At 42.4% G+C, this 24,245-nt stretch overlaps 1 protein-coding gene across 1 annotated transcript in view; it reads right to left on the bottom strand.

Moving 5' to 3' along the window:
* Window positions 1-23,841, bottom strand: part of ntsr1 (neurotensin receptor 1 (high affinity)) — a 51,287-nt gene extending 27,446 nt beyond the window's left edge. The window contains exons 1-2 of the mRNA XM_068000785.1: window positions 23,147-23,841; window positions 801-1,002 (exon numbers count right to left, since the gene is read on the bottom strand). Of these exons, the coding sequence (XP_067856886.1) occupies window positions 801-1,002; window positions 23,147-23,830 (886 nt within the window). The 5' untranslated portion in view covers window positions 23,831-23,841. The remainder of the gene's footprint in view (window positions 1-800; window positions 1,003-23,146) is intronic.
* Between the last annotated feature and the right edge of the window lie 404 nt (window positions 23,842-24,245).

The raw sequence follows: 24,245 nt of genomic DNA, 5'->3' as shown, positions 1-24,245 counted from the left end.
CTGCGGGTTCTGTGATTTTGAACTTTTAAAGAATTGTGCGCTATCAACCTAGCCTCTGAACAGGGTAAGTTGATTCGCATGGAAATGTCTGTGAGAATAGAAGACACACCCACAAAATCTGTCAGGACGAGAAGTCACGCCCACAAGCAGGCAAGCAGACTTCATTCATTTAAAGTTAATATTCTGAAAGTCATTATAAACAAAAATTTTAGATTTTTTTTAATAAAAAGCCAAAGAAATAATTGAATTAAAAGACTGAAGGGAAATGTAAAACAAAAACTAATTTTTATTTTTTTTTAATCACCAAGAATTATTAAAATGAGTAATATGAGATGTCACATTTTTTAAATTTTAAATTTTTAGTTTTTTTGGCAGTCATAAAGTGTTATCATGCTTTTAAAACTTAGTTCAGACCTGGTATTTTTCAGTGTACCTTTTGGTGGCATAACTAGCTGAGCAGATGAGCAAGTTTGCAATTTTTCAGTGATTTCTATGATTGCAGCATGCGATGTCCCTTTAATTCGTAGCTGTCAAATCGGCGGCGAACCAATAGGAGCAAGTTCACGGTTTCCACGTTTTAGTGTGCATGTTCAAACGCGGGAACTTGCTCCTTTGATTAGTCATAGAAAATGCAGAGCGCTGTTGAGTTCCTCTGTGATTTCAGGCGCACTTTCTGCCCCATACTGTCAGAGCAATATAGGGGAAGACTGCCCTGCTTCTACACATGGACACACAAACAAAGTCCTTTCTATAGGATGCTTTTATCTTAAATAAATAAATAAGGAAAGGGTGATACATACTGAGAACTTTGACTCCATGTCGGAGGGACTGGATACGGCTTGGCTCCACTGAAATGTTAAGCATGGTTCGTTGTCCTCCAATAGTGCACACCCGGCTGTCTTGTGCTGCTTGCTTGAACATCGCTATTAGCTGATTAGCAATGATTGTATTCAAGACTGATATTATTACCATGGGTATAACAAAGGAGAGAAATGCATTCACCTACAAATAAGACAAATAGATGTAATTAGAAAATAGAAAAATGGATGTAATTATCGCCAACATAGCTACATAATGGTCCTGAAAATCCATGGGCTGTCATCCTTGCAGTTACACTGGGATCGTACCCACTTGTGCCCTCTGACGCTGCTGGAGTTTGTGGATTTAGCAGGAGGGCACCTCATTTGCCACTAGGGGTATATCTCCAGCACCTGATTACCATCTGAGGAGATGCTCAGCACCCACACCCTCTGTCTCAAGAGCCCATGGAGCTCCTCTCTTAGATACAGGTGTAAGGTGGCTCATGCAAATATTTCTTTTTTTTACTATAAAAGGACTGACTTCTTCTTTGGGGGTCCAGGCTGTTTCCCTTGCCTGGTCTCCTCCTTATTGTCTTTCGGATGAGATGTTAAACCAAGGCCCCGTCTGCCCTCTCAGGTGGATGTAAAAGATCCCACGGCACTATTTTGAAGAAGAGCAGGGGAGTTATTCCCTGTGTCCTGGCTAATATTTATCCCTCAACCAACATCACTATAAAAGAGAGATTATCTGGTCACTATCACATTGCTGTTTGTGGGAGCTTGCTGAGTGCAAATTGGCTGCCGCGTTTCCTACATTACAACAGTGACTACATGTCAAAAATAATTCATTGGCTGTAAAGCACTTTGGGGTGTCCTGAGGTCGTGAAAAGCTCTTTCTAAATGCAATTCTTTCTTTCTATTGGGGTCGCCTGTGCCCCTCTGGGGGCAGATACACTATCTCTCTCAGCCTCCAGTGTTACGCTGGGTGCCTTGGGAGCCAGGGAAGCAGAAACTCCTGGTGTAGGAAGTCCCCACCCCTGAGTCTGCCCCTTTTGTATCACTGGCCTTGTAAGGGGTAGGATGAGGTCCTGCCCTTTACAGCATTGACTGGGAACCCCTGCAGTCGCCTTTTTCTGGAGGGTTCTGCCGGACTCCCACCAGAGTTGCCATGGAAGTCCAGCGAGAAAATTTGAAGCCAATGCACTTATCCTTACAGCATAGAACTGTCATTTTAAAAGGTGAGTTTTTTAATGTCCTAGATTGTTCAGATGTGCAATTGCTGGTGGGTTGATACCTTTGGTACTGCAAACTATCTGAAGCCAATGTCATTTGGAGCACACATTGGGGATTTCATTAAAATTACACTTGGATGGACAGTAGCAAAGAGGAAAGGCAATTAGGAAAGATGAAGAGAGGTGAGAATAACAAAGAGACAGAGCTGAACAAAAGGAAGTATATTCATGAGAGGAACATTTTAAACAGAGACAATGCTTGAGAAGAAAGTAAGTGATTATGATCCAGCAGATGATGATTTGGGTGCACATGGCAGCATTGTAAAATAGTTCCAGTGATAATGTGCGACAACTCTTTGAAGATTCACAAATCTTTGAAAAGTGGCACGGCAAGTTGATAAGGCAGTTAAGAAAGCGAATGGGATGTTTTGCCTTGTAAATAATACAAAAACAAGGAAGTCTTGCTAAACCTTTGCAAATCACTGGTTAGGCCTCAGCTGGAGTATTGCGTACAATTCTGGGCATCTCTCTTTAGGACGGATACAGAGGAGGTTTACTAGGATGATAACAAGGATGAGGGGCTTCAGTGATGTGGAGAGACTGTAAAAGCTGGGATGGTTCTCCTTAGAGCATAGAAGGTTAAGGGGAGACCTAAAACGGTATTCAAAATTATGTTTTGATAGAGCAATAAGGGAGAAACTGTTTCCTCTGGCAATTGGGTCGGTAACCAGAGGTCATAGATTTAAAATATTTGGCAAAAGAACTAGAAGGAAAATCAGAAGAAATTTTTTCCTACAGAGGGTTGTTAAGATCTGGAACGCACTACCTGAAAGGGCGGTGGAAGAAGATTCCATAGGGACTTTCAAAAGGCAATTGGACCTGCACTTGAAGAGGACTGATTTGCAGTGTTATGGGGGAAAAGCTGGGGTGTGGGACTAAATTGGACAGCTCTTTCAAAGAGCCAGCACAGGTACGGTGGGCCGAATGGCCTCCTTCTGTGCTGTAAGATTCTATGATAACTGTAAACCACAGAGCGGTATGTAACATATAAAGGACTAGCACAGAAAGTAAATGGAAAAATATTTCAGCAAAATGCTCATAAGTCAACAAAGGAATTTTTTTAAAAAGTGCTCAGAAGATATACAAACCACTAAAACGATGAGCTTGAGTGAAATGATTATTATAATTGATTTAAAAACACATGCTTATCATTTGAATCACTACTATGCTCCAAAACATATAATTTCAAAAGCTAATATAGAAATAATATGACACCTTGAACATCATATAATCTATCTACTGCAAGTACTTTTTAGAACAATATATTCTGGAAAAATAGAGGCACTTCCGTAGACTAAACCATCCATTGATCCTAATGTTATTTAAGGTGAAAGGAAAGGTTGCAAGGGTCAAACAATGACCAACAATAGAATGAAATAACTTGTGTGTCTTTATATTGGTAATGAAAGTAAAAAAGACTATTACTGCCACCATACATCCTTCTGATTTCCCAACAATATTGTAACTGTGAAGAATCTATTCATATTGAATACAATACTAATGATCCACGTGATATATTAAAACTATAATCAGGAACCAAGTTCCGATTCTGTCTGTGCTCTGCTAACAATGCCCAGTTGATAACACATTTAATTAATTCATATTTATTCTACATCCCTTCACTTCAACTAGTTAAATGTAAGCTTCAAGCTGAGAAAGAAACTCTTCAGGAGATGGTTAATTGAAATGTAATCACTTCACAGATCTTGCACCCTTTTGTTCTTTTTTGCCTTTTTAGAGGTTCGTAGGAATACTATGCACTGGTAGCTATTCACTTCCTGTAATGGGGGTATTGGTACTGATATGAAGTAGCTGACTCTTTATAAAATAGACTGAAAGTTGAAAAACTGTTAAAAATTCCATTAAATACTCGAAATGCAGACTTACAGAAACCCAACTACAGCTACAGCCACCAATAATATATCTTTGTGCTCTTTTTAAGACATCTACAGCAAAAGCTCCTTAATGACAAATGTAGTTTCAAAAACAAACCGTTGGAGAGGACTGAAAAACCCAGTTCTCCATCCCATGATGTCAGAATGCATGTAGCTATGTTAAATAAACTTCAGACAAACAGCTTTAGAATTGACTCTTTAATGGAGAACATGACAGATTCTTTGGTAAGCAAATTACTTCTGTGAGCTAAATGACATCTATTAACTGAATTGTAGTAAACTGTAACTTTGCTGCATTCTGTTAGCTCAAAATGATTCAATAGTTACCTTGGAAACATTGAACATAGATTCCAGAAATTGTTTTCGGGTAACAAGCACAACAGCAATAGGATAAAAACATTGGTTATAGAACAGAAATATTTTCCTTTTCTGAGATGGAATTGTTCACAAGAAGTAAAAGGAATATTAGGAATGGGAAAAGAACATTTGGCCCAACAAGATTTTTTGATTTATCTTAAACTGCCTTCTCACCATATCCATTTTCTCCAGAAACACATCTAGTTGTTTTTTAAACCTACATGCATATTTTTCTTCTGTGACCTTCCTTGGTTGCTTACTTCATATGTCTATAATGCTTTATTTACTTCTAATTTCATCATTTTAAAATTTATAGGGGCCATTTTCACTCCCTCAGCCTGGTAGGAATTGGTTGGTAGTGGAGTTAAAATGGCAGAGGATTGACCACCCCGTTCCTGCTTGACTTCTGCCTACTGCTATCATAACCGAGCAGTTTTTGTTAGGCATCGGAGGTGCCTGCTTCAGTTTGGTTGCATGAACAGGGGCAACAGGAGCAACAGCTGGGCCTCTCAGGAGACCATACATGAGAATTCCTTACCCAGCCCATAGGGTTTAAAGGCCTAGAATCACTTTCCTGGAACTGTCTGAGGAACGTGCATGAGGAGGCTGTGCTTCTCCAGCCAGGCTGTCGCAGTCTCCTACATCAAGATAGACGGCCTACTGGGCCAGGTGGCCATGCTTTGACTGTGGCAGTGAAAGTCTCTTTGCCTCGGGCTCCTTCCAGGCTGTAACAGGTGATGTTTCTCACATCAGTCAGGCTGCAGTCCATTAATACATAAAACTATTCACTAATCCCTCTTTGCTAGGGCGAATTACATCGGTTTACCAATAGACAGCAGGGGGTAAATTTTAACCCCGTAGAAGGGGTGAGTTGGGGGTGGGGGGCAGTAAAAATTTTAAAAGTTTGCAGCGGGAACGACTCCCAGCTCCAACCCGCCGACTTTCACGTTTCACCCAGATGCATCCGGGTGTGCGCATTTCATAAACGCAGAAGTCCCACCGGCACTTAAAGCTGGCGGGATGACATTTAAAGGGGCAGTTAAGGGAGTTAAATTATACTGTATTGAGGCAGACAAGTGATTTTAACTCTATCTGAACGTGTCTCTCATGGTGTGTTTCAGAGGCCATGGAAACGGAGGCGAGTTGCAGCCAGCAGCCATTTGGACCTTGAAACCAGTGATTGACACGTGAAGAAAAGGTGAGTTTTTGCAGCAGGGCAATCAGTTCTCACAGACAAACCTTTGGATTGGAGTTCTTTGTATTCAGACTGGGATTTCTTTGTTCACACTCAGAATTCTTGTATTCACAAATATTTACCTACATTTTGGACCCCTCAAACTGACACCATCAGGATCCCCCACCATCAACATCCTTGGGGTCACCATTGACCAAAAACTTAATTGGACCAGCCACATAAATACTGTGGCTACAAGAGCAGGTCAGAGGCTGGGTATTGTGTGTCGAGTGACTCACCTCCTGATTCCCCAAAGCCTTTCCACCATCCACAAGTCTGAAGTGTGATGGAATACTCTCCACTTGCCTGGATGAGTGCAGCTCCAACACTCAAGAAGCTCAACACCATCTAGGACAAAGCAGCCCGCTTGATTGCCACCCCATCAACCACCCAAAACATTCACTCCCTTCACCACCAGCACACCGCAGCTGCAGTGTGTACCATCCACAGGATGCACTGCAGCAACTCGTCAAGGCTTCTTTGACAGCACCTCCCAAACCCGCGACCTCTACCACCTAGAAGGACAAGGGCAGCAGGCAAGTGGGAACAACACCACCTGCACATTCCCCTCCAAGCCACACACCATCCCAACTTGGAAATATATCACCGTTCCTTCATAGTCAAAATCCTGGAATTCCCTTCCTAACAACACCGTGGGAGAACCTTCACCACACGGACTGCAGCGGTTCAAGAAGGCGGCTCACCACCACCTTCTCAAGGGCAATTAGGGATGGGCAATAAATGCTGGCCTTGCCAAGGATGCCCACATTCCATGAACGAATAAAAAAAAAAAGGATGGGGGGGGAACACAATGGATGTATTCAGCAGTACATCTGAGGAGGAGGCACATCAGCATCTGCGGCAGGCACGGCCTGCAATTCTGGGAGTTGCAGTTCCACAAGACAGAGGTGCACCACAAGGACCTGCAGAAGAGCAGAGAGGGGACCAATGGAGGTTGCAGGAGGCACTACCCTTGTGAGATGGTGTACAGGCAGAGGCTGAGCTTTCTGGGCCTCTCTGAGGAGCAGTGCCTACGAAGGCTCAGATTGAGTAGTCAGGTGGTCACAGATATCTGCAGGCTCCTTCATGCAGAACTGCTCCCTGATGGGCCTGGTGGCCATGCATTGCCCGTCACAGTTAAAGTCACCACTGCCCTCAATTTATTGCCTCCGGATCCTTCCAGGGCGCCACCGTTGACATCACCAGGATCTCAGTCGTTTGCATGCAAGTGTCACGAATGGCTTGTTTGCCAGGACATCCGACTTTGTCAACCTCCCCATCGACGACATCAACCAGACTGAGAGGGCAGTGGGTTTCCACTCTCTGACTGGCTCTCCACAGATACAGGGCGCAATTGATTGCACACACGTAGCAATCCGAGGACCTGCACATGAGCCAGGACTGTTCATCAGCTGAAGAGGATATCACTCCATCAATGCACAGCTGGTTTGCGACCACCGGAAGAGGTTTCTGCAGGTGTGTGCCAAATTCCCTGGCAGCTGCCATGATTCCTTCATTCTGCGCAAATCCAACATCCCGGCCCTCTTCTACACACAAAACCGACTTAAGGCCTGGCTCCTTAGAGACAAGGGATACCCCAAGCAGACATGGCTCATGACACCTGTGAGGAACCCCACCAGCGAGGCACAGCAGCGGTACAACAACAGTCACATCACCAACAGGTCTGTCATTGAACAAGCAATAGGAATGCTGAAGATGCGCTTCAGGAGCCTGGATTGATCTGGGGTGCGCACCAGCAAGGGTGCGCAGAATCATACTCGTGTGTTGCGACCTGCTCAACAGAGAGGGTTACCGATGGATGAGGTCCCATGAGCCATGAAGTAGCCGCACCTTCCATCAACCTTGAAGACGATGAGGTGGAGGAGGAGGAGGAGGACAATGGGAGAACCATTGGCAGAACAGTGGCTCACCTGGCTGCTCGTGATGCCAGAGAGTCACTCATATTTGATAGATTCTCATAGGGAGATCTGCAAAGTGGAGATAGTCAAGGACGCAGACCACCTGGGATGACCACCAACACCAGCCCACCCCCCAGGTTGCACAAAACAGTCCCACAGCCACACATACACCCATTGCAAATGCACCCAATGGGTGGCATCAAGTCGCGCTGTTCATGGTGAAACACGTGAAAGGGCGCTTTCACAAAAGGGACTCAAGAATGGTTAAGACATGGCAGTGGTGGTGAGAAGCATAACATTTCTTGTGTATTTAACAAAAACCAAATATAAATGAAAAACATGACATTCTGTCAGACACCCTTGTGCATACGCTTGCTGATTACAAAATGTTAGACTTCCTCTTCCTACCGCTTCTACGTGGTGCATCCCATGTGGCTGCAGCAGAGGTAGTGGCAGGATGCTCAGAATCATGCCCGGACTACTTAGATGCTTTCGGCCTATGACCTCTGGGTTTTGGAGTGCATGAGGGCCCCTCCAAAGATGGCTCCACCTGCGCTTGCGCAGGGGCAGACTTGGCCATCTGGAGAGGAGGCGGCATTGTGGGTACCATTTGAGGGAGGGGCAATGGGTGAGACGTGGGAGCACTTTGAGTGGCGTCCCCACTTCCATACCCCCATCATCCCTCTCCTGGGCCAGGGCTACATCACTCCTACCACTCTGCTGGACAACAGTTTGGAGCACGTGTTGATGCCTTGTAAGGCCAGTGCTAATGTTTCTGTCTGCCTGTTTAAGATGGGCAGCATATTGTTCACCCTGAGTCCATACGGCCATTGCCAGGGCTTGAATGGACTCATTTGTGAGCCGTGCATAAAACACGGTGCAGGCTGCCATTTCCTCCATCACATTCATTCCCGCACTTACCTGCGTCACCAGTCTACTAATGCTGGAGGTGGACTCCTCCATCCTCTGCGATAATTTGGAGACTGAGCAGCGTGGCAAGTCTTCCAGTACGTCGTAAAGGTGCATCTGTGCCTCTATCATTCTCCTTTTCAAATATGGCCCCTGGAGTTCAGCATCTGTGCCAAGCTGAGCAGAGCATGGAAAGGAATCCGCCCACTGACACGGACTCTCCACCGCTGCCACTGCCACCAGTGTCTGCTCGTGCTTACTTATGTGTGGTGACTCAGCAGGTGACAACCCAACTACCTCTCTAATAGCACCCATCGAGGTGTGAGTATCTTCGCTGGTGCATGGCTCGCTAAGATGTGACGGTGCACCCTCAGAGGCAGGGAGCTGCTCTGAGGAATCGCCCTAGTCCACATCTTCACTCCTTGATGGTCCTGGAATAGGACATACAGCAATATTAAAATTCACTGCAGAAGTAATGTTGTGATGAGCATACTGAGGTGTGCAACACGTCAATCATTGATAACATCAATCCACTTTGTGTGTGAGGGATGTTAAAGTTCTGTCACCAGACGTTTGCGGGGTTCCAGTCTTTGCATCCCCGATTGCCAGGCACTCCACCGTTCGGCTAATTTCTAAGGCCTCCTCCTCTGCCTCTGTAAGGGCCACGATTTGTGGAGGCCCCCCTCCAGTCCGACTCCTCTCCCTTGCATTTTGCGCTCTCTTCTCCTACAAAGGGAGAAAGTACAGACGTATGAGTGAGTGAGGGTGACAGGGTCACCCGATGGATGCATTGCTCTGGGTCAGGCTGACAATGAATGAGATGCATCATGAGGGTGACTAACAGACAGATTGATCACATTGCATCAGGATTGGGGTGAGTGGGAGAGGTGTGTGCACAAACGGGGGGAGTGAAGAAGGGCACAGAAAGTGAAGGTAACTTGACACTGAGCCTTAGGTGGGTGTGAGGAGTGATGTGACGGAGTAGGCTTCGCAGGACAGTGTGGGAAGGGGGGGGATAATGTTCACCACAGAATGCAGGTGAATCAGTAACTGTACTCACTTTTACTGACCTGGTTAGGTCATTAAATCGCTTCCTGCACTGCAGCCAAGGCTGGGACACCGTGCTCCTGCTGCTGACCTGTTTTGCCACGTCTTCTTGGTAGCAGAACCAGGTTTCTTCCTCCTGTCAGGTGGGTATAACACCTCCCTCCTGCTTTTCACAGCAGCCAGTAGTATCTCAGGGTGGCGTCCGAGAACCTGGGTGCTGCCTTTCCTCTATGTCCTTCCATTCTGCTTTATACTCCTTTCTGCTTCAAAATGCATTGTTGCATTGGCCCTTTAAACAGTGGGTTTTAAATCACGTCATGTGGGTGCGCAGTCCGCTCGCTGCGCAGCTTGTGGAAGCGAAACCGGGAAGTTGAATTAAGTGGCTTCAATTGAGTCGCGATCGTTCGGGAACACGCACGAAAAAATTTTCCGGGTTTCCCACCCATTTATTGACACCCCCCCACCATCACCACCCATCACCACCACCACCTGCTGAGATCTTGCCTCAGTGTTAAAATTTAGGCCCAGCAGTCAGCATGAAAGGACTGTGGGATTTGCTGCAGTAGTTGGCTTCGCAGGAGTGCAGAGTGTCATAAACCCATAGCTATCAGGGCACCTGACAATCAGCCAGCAGCCTTCGTTGACTGGAAAGATAATCATTCAATCAATGAGCAGCTGGTTAGTGATCACCATTACAGAATCATGCAGGTCTGTTCCCCGGATTCCAGGCAGCTGTCATGATGCCTTCATTCTGCACTAATCAACAATCAACTATTCCCCCCCCACCCTCACACTATTTTGCCCATCTCAGAACATCAGAGGTTGGCCTCTTGGAGACAAGGGCTACCAGGATTATCATCAAGCACACAGTTGAGCTCCTCAAGCAATGTTTTTGATATGTGGATAGGTCTTGGGGCTTGCTACAGTACAGCACACAGTGTGTCTCCCAAGTTGTGGTTGTGTGCTGCATCTTGCACAACCTCGCTGCGCAAAGAGGATTGCACATGGAGGAAGAACAGCAAGAGAACCTCGGATGAGGAAGACTCGGAAGAAGGTGAGGAAGGAGCACAGGAGAGAGGGCAAAAACACCAGTGTGCAGTCAGAGATGCTCTGGATCAGTTGATTGCCTAGCGTTTCACTTGATCTGCTCATTCCCCTCAAACCTTCTCCGACCCCCTCTAGGCATTAACAGTCCTCAGTACCTCCTCTACCAATCCTACCACCCTGCAATAAAGAGCCTCCAACCTCTGAGCCAACTATCATATACGTGACGTCCTGACATTGCAGGCTCGTAACCTGCTATAAAACCACACTGCAGACAAATATGAAAAATTACAAAAGGTGATTTTTTTTTTTACAGCTAATGCATAATAGCCTTAACTTCATTTGTCACACGTGTCAACCCGTAATGCTTTTCTTAAATTTTTCTTAAACTATCCTATACTCCTATGAGATGCTCCCCCAGTGCCTTCAACATGGCTGAATGTGCCCTACCTCTCCAGCAACAACAACTTGCATTTATATAGCACCAGTAATGTAATAAAACATCCCACGGCACTTCATAGGAGTGTCGTCAAACAAAATCTGTCACCGAGCCGCATAAGGTGACTAAAAGCTTGGTCAAAGAGATAGGTTTTAAGGAGCGTCTTAAAGGAGGAGCGAGGTAGAGAGGCAGAAGGACTTAGGGAGGGAATTCCAGAGCTTGTGGCCTAAGCGGCTGAAGGCATGGCCGCCACTAGTGGAGCGATTAAAATCAGGGATGAGCTAGAGGCCAGAATTGGAGGAGCACACAGATCTTGGAGGGTTGTAGGACTGGAGGAGATTACAGAGATCTGGGTTCAAATCTACTCCATAAGGATGTGTAGACCTTTACAGCTAAATAAAATACATTTCTCCATCCTCAACCCAGTTCCAGATAACTATAAGTCAACAGCACAAAACTGAAGTTATGTTAAACTTGTATAGAACCTTGGTTAGACCGCACTTGGAGTACAGTGCACAGTTCTGGTCTCCATGTTATAAAAAGGATATAGAGGCACTGGAGAGGGTGCAAAAAAATTCACAAAGATGATACCAGAACTGAGAGGATACCCTTATCAGGAAAAGCTGAACAGGCTGGGGCTCTTCTCTCTAGAAAAGAGAAGGCTGAGGGGTGACCTTAAAGAGGTCTTAAAAATAATGAAAGGGTTTGATAGGGTAGACATGGAGAAAATGTTTCCACTTGTGGGGAGTCCAAAACTAGAGGTCATAAATATAAAATAATCGCTAATAAATAAAATAGGGAATTCAGGAGAAACTTCTTTACCCAAAGAGTGGTAAGAATGTGGAACGCACGACCACAAGGAGTAGTTGAGGCAAATAACATGGATGCATTTAAGGGGAAATTAGATAAGCACATGAGGGAGAAAGGAATAGAAGGATATGCTCATAGGGTTAGATGAGGTTGGGGGGTGGGGGGGGGGGGGGGGAGGAGGCTCGTGTGGAGCATAAACGCCAGCATAGACCAGTTGGGCTGAACAGCCTGTTTCTGTGCTGTAGTTTCGATGTAACGTAACTCAGCATCAACGACCACTAGTGTGGCAGACTCAGTCAGTCACATACAAGCAGCATGCCAGCTGAAGCAACTATTCAGAATCTCTCTTTTCTATGCCCCCAACAGTTGTAATTGTACAGGAGTTGACAGCAAGCATTAGGTCACAGCAAAAATGTATTGAGGCAAGACAATGCTCCCTGATGTGTCATCTCATTTGCTACATCATATGAAGTCAAACAGGTCATCGACAGGTCAGGATGTACAGTGGTGAGCATCAAATACATCAAGGCAATTAAAGAACTTCTTGCATCAGATAAGCTTCCCTACAGAGCTAACATTTTCATCAGACCATAGCCAGAGTTCAGACTGTTGGTTTATAGGCGATTAGGGAGCTGTTCTTTTCATTGTTTGTTTTTCATTGTTACACTGATGATTTACAATAGAGATTTTTGAAGATCCAGTTCAATCTGCAAATGGGAAAGACTGAAAATCCTGAGAGTAAAAATGACATGAGTGAGTTTTGAAGGATAGGATAAGCCGTCCCACTATGCCCCAACATACATTATCTGAAGTAACTGTAAAGATATTCGTCTTAAAAATAACTGATACATTACTGCCCATCAATTCAAAACCTCACTACATTGAATAGATTCCACAAAATAATAGTTGCCAGCAGCTGAATATGTGGCAAACAATCACACTTGTTACTTCAGATGTCATAAAAAAACACATCTCAGTTCAGATGTCATAAAAATCATGTAACATCTTTTCAATCTCTATAGACAGATACACAGTCCAAACTATAATACAATAATTTACCTTGTTAAAGATGGTTGCAAAACCTAGACATTTACAGTGGCGGTAAAAGTATGGATTTGAATTTGGCCTGCAGCTATATTTTAAAGCTCTCCTTTTTCAGACTGGCCTAGTTGATATATCTGCTGAGAATGAAGAACTCTGCTTTTTTTTAAAACCCATTTTTATGCATTAATTCATTAAAAGAATCTGAGAAATGTTGGTATTCAGAGGGATTTGGGTGTCCTTATACATGAATCACCGAAAGTTAACATGCAGGTACAGCAAGCAATTAAGAAGGCAAATGGTATGTTGGCCTTTATTGCAAGGGGGTTGGAGTATAAGAGTAAGGAGGTCTTGATGAAGGAGGGCTCGGTGAGACCACACATGGTGTACTGTGTACAGTTTTGGTCTCCTTACCTAAGGAAGGATATACTTGCCTTGCAGGTGGTGCAACAAAGGTTCACTAGATTGATTCCTGGGATGAGAGGGTTGTCCTATGAGGAGAGATTGAATAAAATGGGCTGATATTCTCTGGAGTTTAGAAGAATGAGAGGTGATCTCATTGAAACATATAAAATTCTTTAGAGGGCTTGACAGGGTAGATGCTGAGAGGCTGTTTCCCCTGGCTGGAGAGTCTAGAACTAGAGGGCACAGTCTCAAGATAAGGGGTCGGCCATTTAGGAGCAAGATGAGAAAAAATTTCTTCACTCAGAGGGTTGTGAATCTTTGGAATTCTCTACCCCAGAGGTCTGTGGATGCTGAGTCATTGAGTATATTCAAGACTGAGATCGATAGATTTTTGGACTCTAAGGGAATCAAGGGATATGGGGAAAGGGCAGGAAATTGGAGTTGAGGTCAAAGATCAGCCATGATCTTACTGAATGGCGGAGCAGGCTCGAGGGGCCACATGGCCTACACCTGCTCCTATTTCTTATATTCTTATAAGGATTACTGGAATATAAATTGGTCTTGGGCGGCAGTGTAAAACGGGCAATAGCGAATTGGCAGCTCATTTTACGAGCCGCTCAATTTTCCTTTTCAGTGAAGCAAAAGTGATAGTTTTGCTGGGGAGTCAGAGCACTGAAGTCAAGAGCTGTGAGATCACCTATAATATGAAAGCCCACATCAATTGTGCTTTTTACTAAGAATAGTATAACTCCAGTCCAATGTAAATCCATTACTGGGAATTTCCTTGAGGCATCGCCCGCTCTGCTGCTGAAACTTTGGCAGAGGATCGGTAAAAACTCCATTTATGCGGGTAAATGGGGTTTCTGCCAAACTTGTAACAAAGTTACGGCAGTGGAACTGGAGAAGCTCAGGAAGAAATTCCTGGTACAGATTTTGAGATACCTGGATGGTCTACTGGAATTTAATAAACTTAATGTGGCAAGCTGGGAGAATTCTTTCTTATATCTCATAGAACCACTTACATAGATGTGGTAAATTAAAAATTGGTTTCACAAAACTGTATATTTAAAGGAGTCCCTTTGTCTCTGTGATGGTGGGAGCCAGTACACATAACAGAACAGAAACTATCCACATATTCAGTGAGAGTTGGTTAGTCCCCTTTGTAGATGCCATTGTTTGTATTCAGAAATTAATTGTGTCAAAAGATTGGGGTAGCATTTTTTGAGATGTTAAAAGTACCCGAGTGCCTAGACTGGGGGAACAGATGAATTTATTGTCTCTGAGGGGCTGACTGGCCTACTCCTGTTCCTATGTGTCTTACTGCTTCTGTAGGTTATCTTACTTTAAATAAATATAAGCTTTAGCCTGAATGTAATGATCTGCACATGTGGTACTTACTGTTTTTTCAGGGAAGACAGCAGAATGTGTTGGCCATTCTACATAATCTCCAGTGTACTTAAGGTGTAATTGTTAGTGCCATAGCACACTATTTGACTCGTGGATTGTATAAAGCCACAGGTTTCAGATCATAGGAGATTCAGTCTGCCTGTAGAAACTGCCTTTCTGCAGTAGCAGCAGCTAATCATCACCACCATTACCACAACAAACAACAACTTGCACTGATACAGCACTTTTAATGTAGAAAAATGTTCAAAGACACTTTATAGAGAGACATAAAAAGTGAACCAGAGTAATAGAACTGAGAGAAGTGACTGAAAATGTGATTAAAAAGATGAGTTTGAAGAAGGGTTTCAAAGGTGGAGACAGCAGAAGAGAGCTATGAGGGGGAATTCCAAAGTGTAGGACTGAGATAATTGAAGATTCTGCCACTAGTACTGGGGCAAATTGGGAGGATGCACAGAAGGCCAGTCAATGGACTGATGGCAACAATGGGACATAAGTCTGAAACAGGTCACAAAGGTAGAGTGGTGCAAGGCCATACAGGGATTTGAAGATGAGGATGATGATTTTAAATTTAGTGCGTTAGGGGACAGGAAAGCAGTGTAGATCACTGTAGACAAGGTGCTGTAAATGCAGGTGTGCTTATAGAAACTGCATTTGTGGTGGACACATGAATTAATAGTGATGGGAAAAAGCCTGGATTGCAAAGCCCTGTTTTAAGTGTTGCAATAGGTACAGTTCATAAGACAAAATTTAATACAAAATCCACCAAATTTATGAATTTTATGACATTTTACCATGAATATTGATCCACCAATATCCTGAAAAATGAATAATCAAATATATTAATTGATTTGAATAAGAAGAATAAAATAAAATTAAAGTTTAGAATGCAAAAATAACAGAATAAAGAAACCATTGACTCAGCAATGTCAATTTAATGCATTTCATAATTTAAAAAGATATAAAGGAACCCAGTAGTACTCAAATTAATAGATTCACACTGTGAGTAATTAGCATTAGCAACTTGCAACAATCTAATTTAGCCTTTCCATCTCATTATAACTCTTCAATGTATATACTTCTATCTGGAGAAAAGACAAAAAAATCCATCAGAAAATCAGAGCATTTGTGAAATGTAATTCTAAAACCATTTCTGGAAATGAAAATCAGTTCTCAATGCAGTGATTGCTATTGGGTGTATACCTGATTTTAAAAAAGATAGAGTTTTCAAGTGAGTTGTAAGCAGTGTCATTTTAAATAATGCCATCTGGTGGTGAAGACGTGATCACAAAGCTGCTCCGTACTGTGTCATTCTGCTCACAGAATTAATTAAAAGTATTATTTGCATATTCGTGACAGAGTTCTGAATTCAAAGTGAAAAATGGGAACAGCACATTGTGGATTCAAGCCCAGCCCAATATACTAATTGATGATATGGGCCCAGAAATTAGTTTGAGTAGTTTTATAGAAACACATATGTTCATATCAAATTCTTGTCTCCATTATTTTAACAGCAGTGTTAACCTATTTATTTTAAATGAGTTAATGACTCCATTATAACGTTGGTGACAGGAATTAGATATGAATGCATTAAACATTCATAAAAATGCTCACAGAATATTCTAGCCTGGATTCTGTGCCCCGTGCTAACATATAGCCAGATCACATTCCAGCAGCACTCTCAATTTCTGTCCTTATAAGTCAGTTATATGTAATGAACCAAAAGGTTGGGAGGGGGAGCACTGAGTGGGTGTACACAGAATAAGAATCGGGAAAAACATACTGGGCTAGGGAGGGGGTTGGAGATTAGGTGGAAACTGTACTTGGAATAAAGTACTGTTGTTATTACTATCTAGTGTCTGTGTCCACTCTAGTGGATTACTAATGCACCATTAAACAAAGCTTTTTAATTGAATGCACTTTATTTAATTTGTTATTTAATGTAGTTTATTGACATGCCTCTGGAAATATTCTGAAGCTGAAGAGGTACCAAATGGAAATTGATTAAAATGGAAATGCCTAAAGCATACGATGAAGGTTGTAAACAGAGCAGATCGCTTGATGAAGGGATTTCCCCAAATTGAGAACTGCCATCTATGTTTGAAAAATGTATTCTTTTTTTAAAATCAGAGTTTAATAAACAAGTGATCCTTCAAGTATCCATCTGCAATGGTGCTAAAAAACTTACTCAGAATGAACGATGCCACAACAGACATTACAGCACAGCAACCATGGATAAGTACAAAAATAACTGCTATATATATTAAATAATATAACTATATATAAAAAAAACCTGAGCACAATGTAAAATACTCAGATTGGAATAAGTTAGAAACATTGTAGCAACAAAGGCTGCAAGATTCAAACGAGATCCACAACCCACTCAAGTGCTACTATCATGGTTTATGATATCACCTGATCTTCTCTATAGAATTAGAGTCTTGTAATACACTCCATCTCAAATTTAATTACAATCTTGTGATACTCTCAAAGCCAACCATTATTCTCTATGCTCAGGTCAACGACTTTTAAAATGCACAGAGATTTATTTCAGCAAGATAAGGTGCAGGACATAGGCCATGGTTATTTTTACTACAGGGATATCTTTCATTATATATAAAATATTCCATTCACCTATAAACAGTTAGCACAGCACCACAGAATATTTAAAGCTTTGTGTCAAGGACTCACAGTGAATGAGCTTAAAAATTAAACCAATAAATTTAACTAGTGCCAGTACATAAACATTTACACTCTTTCAACTTCAGTCAGCAGCCAGGAAACACCAAATAATATACTGTAGCTTGTTGCTGTTTAGCATAAACTGAATTTATTCAAATTGTAATGTTAATTGGCTAGGGAGACACTTAATCATTTTCAAAAAATTGGTTCGATGAACACATATTCCAGTCATACTTGCAAAGCATGGTAGGTCTGATAAAGTGCCACTATATATTCAACCACTTCTCTTCAGCAACATGACTCTCTCCAAAATATTTGCTCTGGAGTGAAATTGCAAGGAATTCAAGAAAATTGCAAGAAGAAAAACATCTGATCCATCAAGCCTGCCCCGTCTATTCAGCTAATCATGCAATCACCTGTGAGAGTCCAAAAAAGGAGAAAGAAAAAATGAAACCAATTTAGGAAAAACTCTTTGAAATTCTCTTCGACTCCCTTAATGTCTCATCCAAATCATTAATGGAGACGATGAACAGCAATGATGTGGAGCTCTATTTGTGATCTTCCCCAGACAGCTGGCCCCATACAGATTCTATTCCCATTGTTGATAACTTTCTGTCTATGAGATTACAACAAGCTACCCATCAAGTGTAATACACAGAATGCTATTTATGAAAATCAAAGTCTATAACAGCTATTGGACTGTTTTCATCCAATAATTTGGTCACCTTATCAAAGAATTAATCAGACTAGTAAGGCAGGATCTCAGTTTCCTAAAGCCATCCTGGGAGACCAATAATAACTTTTCAGCATCTTCCCTACAACTGACATGAAACTGACTGGTCTGTCATTCCCAGAGTCCTATTTCTTTAGATTCTTTAACATTGGACTAAATAAGCCTCCATTCAGACCACTGCATGTATTCAAAACTTCAAAGAGTTCCTGAATATATGAGCCAGTATCTTGCATGATATATCTCCTCTTTCACATTTCCTTCAGCACACTGGGGTAAATGCCTTTCTAATGCTATTTTGGCATATCTGATAGTAGCTTTAGTTATTCTCAGTGACTTCTTATATTTGTCCCTACTTGACAATATTTTGTCTTATAAGCAAGTGATTTATATATATTTCTTAAATGAATTTCCCTACCAACCTCCCTGATGAGCCATTTGGGTTTCACTTTTATCATGCCTTCGATTTATTCGGAGGAACATATAAGGTTTACCTGTCCATGTGATAAGTTTTAAATAAACTCTGTTTACTTCTGTGGCAGTTATTTCTGCCTAGCAGCATATCCCAGTCTATCTTTCCCAACTATTCCCTCATCCTAAAAAACAGAATCCTCCTGAAATCTGGTACTAATATTAAATTAACTGCAGCAGTAGTTTGCTGAACCAACTGAAACCTGATGACACATTGATTACTATTGCCCAGATGCTCCGCCACATGGAAATCAGTGCTAAGGGATTAAAAACAAAATGCCTCAGCCCTCATAGCAGCAACGAGTGGGCGAAAGGTGCACTGTGCTCAACACCCACCCGTTTCAAGCCAAATGTTAAAACCAGCCCCATAGAATCCTTTCTTGTTATTAAAGCATCTATGAAAAAAACCCTAAAGTTACTGCTATTCACATATTATTTCAACATGGAAAACGGAAGGTCTATGATAAGACTCAGACCAGTTCTTCTGTGCATTTTAGAGGATAATTTGGCCCACAAATTACACAGTAAAACTGAAGATTAATTAACAGGGACAGCTCTTAATAGTACTGAAAACAGATCCTTTTAAAACTGGTCACTGTTAAAGGTTTAATAGTGTAAAGCTGTTTTTATATTGTTTTTGGCCATTGGTTCCTGTAACAAGGGTTTAATGCAGCCGGTGGCTACATCAACATAAACCTACCTGATATTCTCAGACTGACGGCAAAGACAGCCCATGTTTTGGTGAGGACGTCATGACAGCAGGCATGAACATCTCAGCTATCTCCATAGTGACACCATGTGCACTGGCCAAAATGTCATAGCCACCGTACACATGCACGAAATGTCGAGCCCCAAAGGGTAGTCGGCTTATAAGAAGACCAGCTGTACATTATATAACTAAATGCTGAAGGGTGACTCAGTTAGCTCACTTTCCTGAGACCCAGGTTGCACTGCACAGGCAGCTTGATGGGTTACTGTTAAAATCACCACTTAATCATGTAATTATAGAATTTCCTTTGACGTCAAGTAAAATGAAAATATAGAATCTGCTGCATTTGTGCATTAGCCTTCTTTGTTCTCTGGAATGAAAGATCTACACAAAATTAAATGTAGGGTTTAAGTGTTCACATGTAATAGTGTACTGAAAAAGTGACCATATAACTGCACCCAAAATGAATGTGAGACATGAGTGTGAGAGAAAGGAAGGTTTGTACTTGGCCAGGGTAGCGAGAAAAAGAGAGAGAAAATGCAGAAATAAAAACACAGAGGGGACAAAGTTCTACTCACGGGCAATGAGAAATGTCTGAATTACTTTCAATCAAATCGGCAAAACTATTAATCTCTTTGATTCATTTTATTATGGATATTGCACTATTTGGGGTAGATTTTTTATCTTCAGCACCTAGGCAGTCATCTGGTGGGCTGGGTTGCCCACCCTTAATGGAACCCGCCTGCTTTGCATTCCATTTCAAGTTTAAGCATCAAAGATCAAAAGGCCAGCAAACTGCAGAGGTACAATGGAAAAAGCTCTTCAGTTATTCATGCAACCTTCCATACACATGCTCCTCGTCAATCTGCATAATTAGCTGTGGAAGTTATATTGCTAAAGAGATACTGAAGGTTCAGCAAGTTCTATTAATTAAAATTTCCATTTCAATAAAGGAAAGAAAACTTGAAGTAATGACTGCCGAACTGTATCATTTTTTTGAATACATTTTGAGAGAGTTTCTTGGTAGAAAAAAAGGACTTGTATTCTGATGCGTACTCCTCACAGACATATGGGCACTTCATTATGAAAATAATATGATTAATTCCTGATACTGAGTGTAAGAGGCAGGCTCAGATTCATTTTAAACAGCACAAAACACAGTCAGGGATAAACTTTATCTATTAGCATATTCCAAATATATTCCTCTTATTTTGAGATTGCTTAATTCAAATGATCTAATAATTAAAATTTTCAGCAATAAATTCCCACCTTGCTGTGGTTTTTATGTTGCTTAATTCAAATTATTGGATAATTCAATTTTTAGCACAAAAAGTCTGAATTGTTAGAAATAGACTAAATGAAAAAAATGATTGAGACTACCACATGATTTGAAAGCAATGTGAACAGAAAGTACTGAATTGTACATAGAGTTACATAGTCTATAGCACAGAAACAGGCCATTCAGCCCAACTGGTCTATGTCGGCAGTTCAATAAGACAAATAGTTCTCAGCCTATCATAGCCAACCTCCTGTTATACTTTTTAGCCTTACCCTCCAAAATGCCTTGTTTTGGAGAGGCCTGCCCATGATGGCCCTGTAAAGCGGATGAACCTGGGTAGGTGTCCATGCTTCAAATGCTTAAAACAAGGCCTCTCCAGTGGAATAACTGTCTCTGCATAGCATCAAATAAAAATAGGCCCATTGTGGCTAGATTAATTTGTTTAGCAGAGATAGTGCAGTGGGATCAGTGATTTGAGACTTAGCAACATAAGTTTCATGGCAAAATCATCAGGAGGCAACACGATTGCGAAAATGTATTGAATCAAAGGTTCTCTTTCAATATATCATCCTTCCTATGTTGGTTTCAATATAAGCAGGAGAAAGTGCAACTGTAAGCACCAGAACGTGGCACGCAACAACAATGTGGAAATCCGAGTGTGCCCTGGCATATGTGGGTGAAGAGTGGTAATATTAGAATGGAGAAATGTGAACAAGTCATTCAGCCCACCCATCCCAGCTCACTTTGTTGTTTAGGTAATTGTGGACTTACACCAATCTCTCTCAAGTCACTGATCTCCCTGCCTCCTGCTGAACCAGAAACCTATCCCTCAGAGCCTACCAATTTTGGACAGAATGTATGTAGTGAGAGAGAAGATTCCTTTGCACCTCTGCTTTTCTCTCTCTCTCTTTCGAGCTTGTTGGTTGATGTGGCAACCAAAGGAAAGCTGAACCTTCTGCCCAAGGCACACAGTATGGATACTTGAGGAGATTGAAACAAAAAAATACCAGAATAAAGATGTAATAAATGAAAAAGCAGCACAAGTCCATTAACTGTCTCAGTATTTGTGATGGTAAGTACAGTTGGTATCATGTTTGATAGATCCTGGGGCCCAGAAAAGCCAGCAGACATTGATATTTGTATATATCCTTTACTGCCAAATGATACTTAAAAGCATTTAAAATGAAGCAAGTGGTTGGTGCAGTGGGTTTACACACTGTCCCTTAGCTCTTTGGATCTGGCCTCAGACTGAAAGGATTAAGATCTTGTCTCTGCATCTAGTCTTAATTCAGTTCTAATGGATGTAAATCTAATTTGGCAGTTTCACTCTAAGAGGTTAAAAGAAAGGGGCTATAAATAGAAATGTTCCCCGAAGTTCTGCTCGCATTGATCTATTCTGATAAAACAGTTCTGTGCAGGTGTACTTAAACTCATGCATAGGATTCTGCTCACTGCTATCTGAATGCCAGTGAAATTCCAGTGTTTGAAAAGAACAGACAAGAGTCTGTTTTTTCTAACATTAGAAGCCTGAGGGTAAATCATTTGGAGGCCTTTTAAACTTTAAAAAGTTTAACATTTTTTTAAAAATAACTTTGCTGTAAAATATCACTTATTTCTTTAGAAAGTTTTAAAGAATAAAACTGTCTATAATTTGGCACAAATTTGTACTAAATAACCCCTCTTACTCATAGAAACGATAAAGGTCATGTGAATAAGGTGAATGTCACAGCTGAATAGTAAACTGTGCTCTTGTGAAATTGGGAACTAAAGCATATTGTTGGGACTTAGTGGAGAGTGACTCTAGTCAATGTTTTACCTGACTTGGGAGTGCTTGAAACTGATACTAGCTCCCAAAGTAGTAAAGCGTTTCATTTCTTAGTACCGATATGTCTCAGGTCCCCCAACAACATCTACTATTAGTTTTCCCAATTAAAGCCCAGGAGTCAAGCATGATCTCCTGTTGCAGGAGCTATGGTGCTTGTACTCCAAATAACACCAGGAGGCAGCCTTGAAATCCAACCATTTCATTCATTTTAGTGGGGGGAGGGGGTTGTATGAATTAATTGCCTCTGTTTCCCACTCCCTGCCACTGATTCCCTCCATTCTGTATTTCTGCTTCCGCCTTCTTCTCCCTCACTCTACACTTCTAATGTTCATGCGTCCAATTTAATCTTATGCATCCCTCAATGCCTCTGAGTCTCATTTTCCTCAACTCTCTGATCCACCTTTATGCGTTCAGTTGTGCCTTTATACCCCTACATTTGTGGTACCAAGCCCCACCCCTTTCTTCCATTCAAAATGCTTCCCTGTCAAGCCTTTCACTGCCCGCTGCGCATCCTCGCCCCCCGCCCCCAATGTGAAGCCCAAGTCCTGCTCCGAGCCCGCTCAATGTCTCTCTGAATGCCGCTTCCTATACGGGGACAGTCCAAGTCCCACTTTGAACGCTGGTGCTTGCTCCCGTTTTCGATGAGCGTGTCTCCAAGAAAGCCTCTACATCAACAAGAAACAATTCAGAAACTAACAGCAATTAAATGATCAGTGACCCTTTAAACAGAGAAAGAACCATTAAAAAGAACAAGAACAATTATTTTTTTGCTTGGACACAAGTTGCACTGGAATTAATGAATTCTTTAAATGATATTAGTCTTCAGTACAGACGGCGTGCAGTGAGTTACTTACCTGGATGACTGTTTTGACAGTCGATTCCTCGACTATAGTGGTGCAGATTAAATCATCCGGATCAGGGACTGTATTGGCGTACTTTTCCCCCATGGTAAATATCATTGGAGTGGCCAGCAGGAAAGACAGGATCCAGATGACTGAGATCAACTTCTTGGTGCGGCTGGTTGACATCAGGGTCTTGGCTTTGAACGGGTGGCAGATGGCCATGTAGCGCTCGATGCTCAGGCTGGCGATGTTGAGAGCCGTGGCGTAGGTGCAGGCGTCCCGGAGGAAATAATAGCCACGGCACACGGCGTCCCCGAACGCCCAGGGGTGGTGGACCCAGATGAAGTTGTACAGTTCGATCGGCATGCACAGGAGGAGGATCAGGAGGTCGGAGAAAGCCAGGTTGGCCAGGTGGTAGTGTACGGTGCTCTGCAAGTTCTGCAAAGTCTTCTTCTTCACCAGCGTGTACATGGTGATGAAGTTGCCCAGGGATCCGAGGTGAAAGAGGCTGATGTAGATCAGGGTGACAACCACTTTGGAATAAACGTCAGTGTTCACATCCAGCTCGCTTTCATCGGCTTCTGGGTCCACATTGGTGCGATTGTTGGGTGAATAATCGTCCGATTGCAGGTTATCACCAGGCAGCCCATTCAAAGCATCGCGCCTTTCCACACTGGAATTCAAGACAAGGCTCATTTTATGATTTACTTTCCGATAGATCGTGGGGGGGCAAAAATCTTGGACAGGGCTGAGCGTTCAACGTGATGGTAGAGGTCGGGCTGTAATAGCTGCTGCCGAATGAACCAGCGCCCTTTTATATCTGGGTTGCCCCAAGTACCTTACCTCGGTAAGTGACGCAATGAGCAGGGAGGACTGGACCAGAATAAATGGGCAGACTGGTAAGGTTCAGAATTTTTTTTAAAAATCAATATACTGAAATTAATATTTGTTGCACACGATAACGGAATTCGATGGGAGACATAACCACAACCACACCGGGAATAGGGCAAGTTGTGTAAGAGGAAATCTGTCATTTTCGTTTCCCTTAAGGGTGAATAGCCATTCGGGCTTTGCTTTACTCGGCGTGAAAAGGTCAAGCTTTAGTTCAAGG

This window comes from Heptranchias perlo, chromosome 19 (assembly GCF_035084215.1).
Source record: "Heptranchias perlo isolate sHepPer1 chromosome 19, sHepPer1.hap1, whole genome shotgun sequence".
NCBI classification, from domain to species: Eukaryota; Metazoa; Chordata; class Chondrichthyes; order Hexanchiformes; family Hexanchidae; genus Heptranchias; species Heptranchias perlo.
The sequence above is the reverse complement of the archived record's forward strand: the minus strand, read 5'-3'. Positions and strand labels throughout refer to the sequence as shown.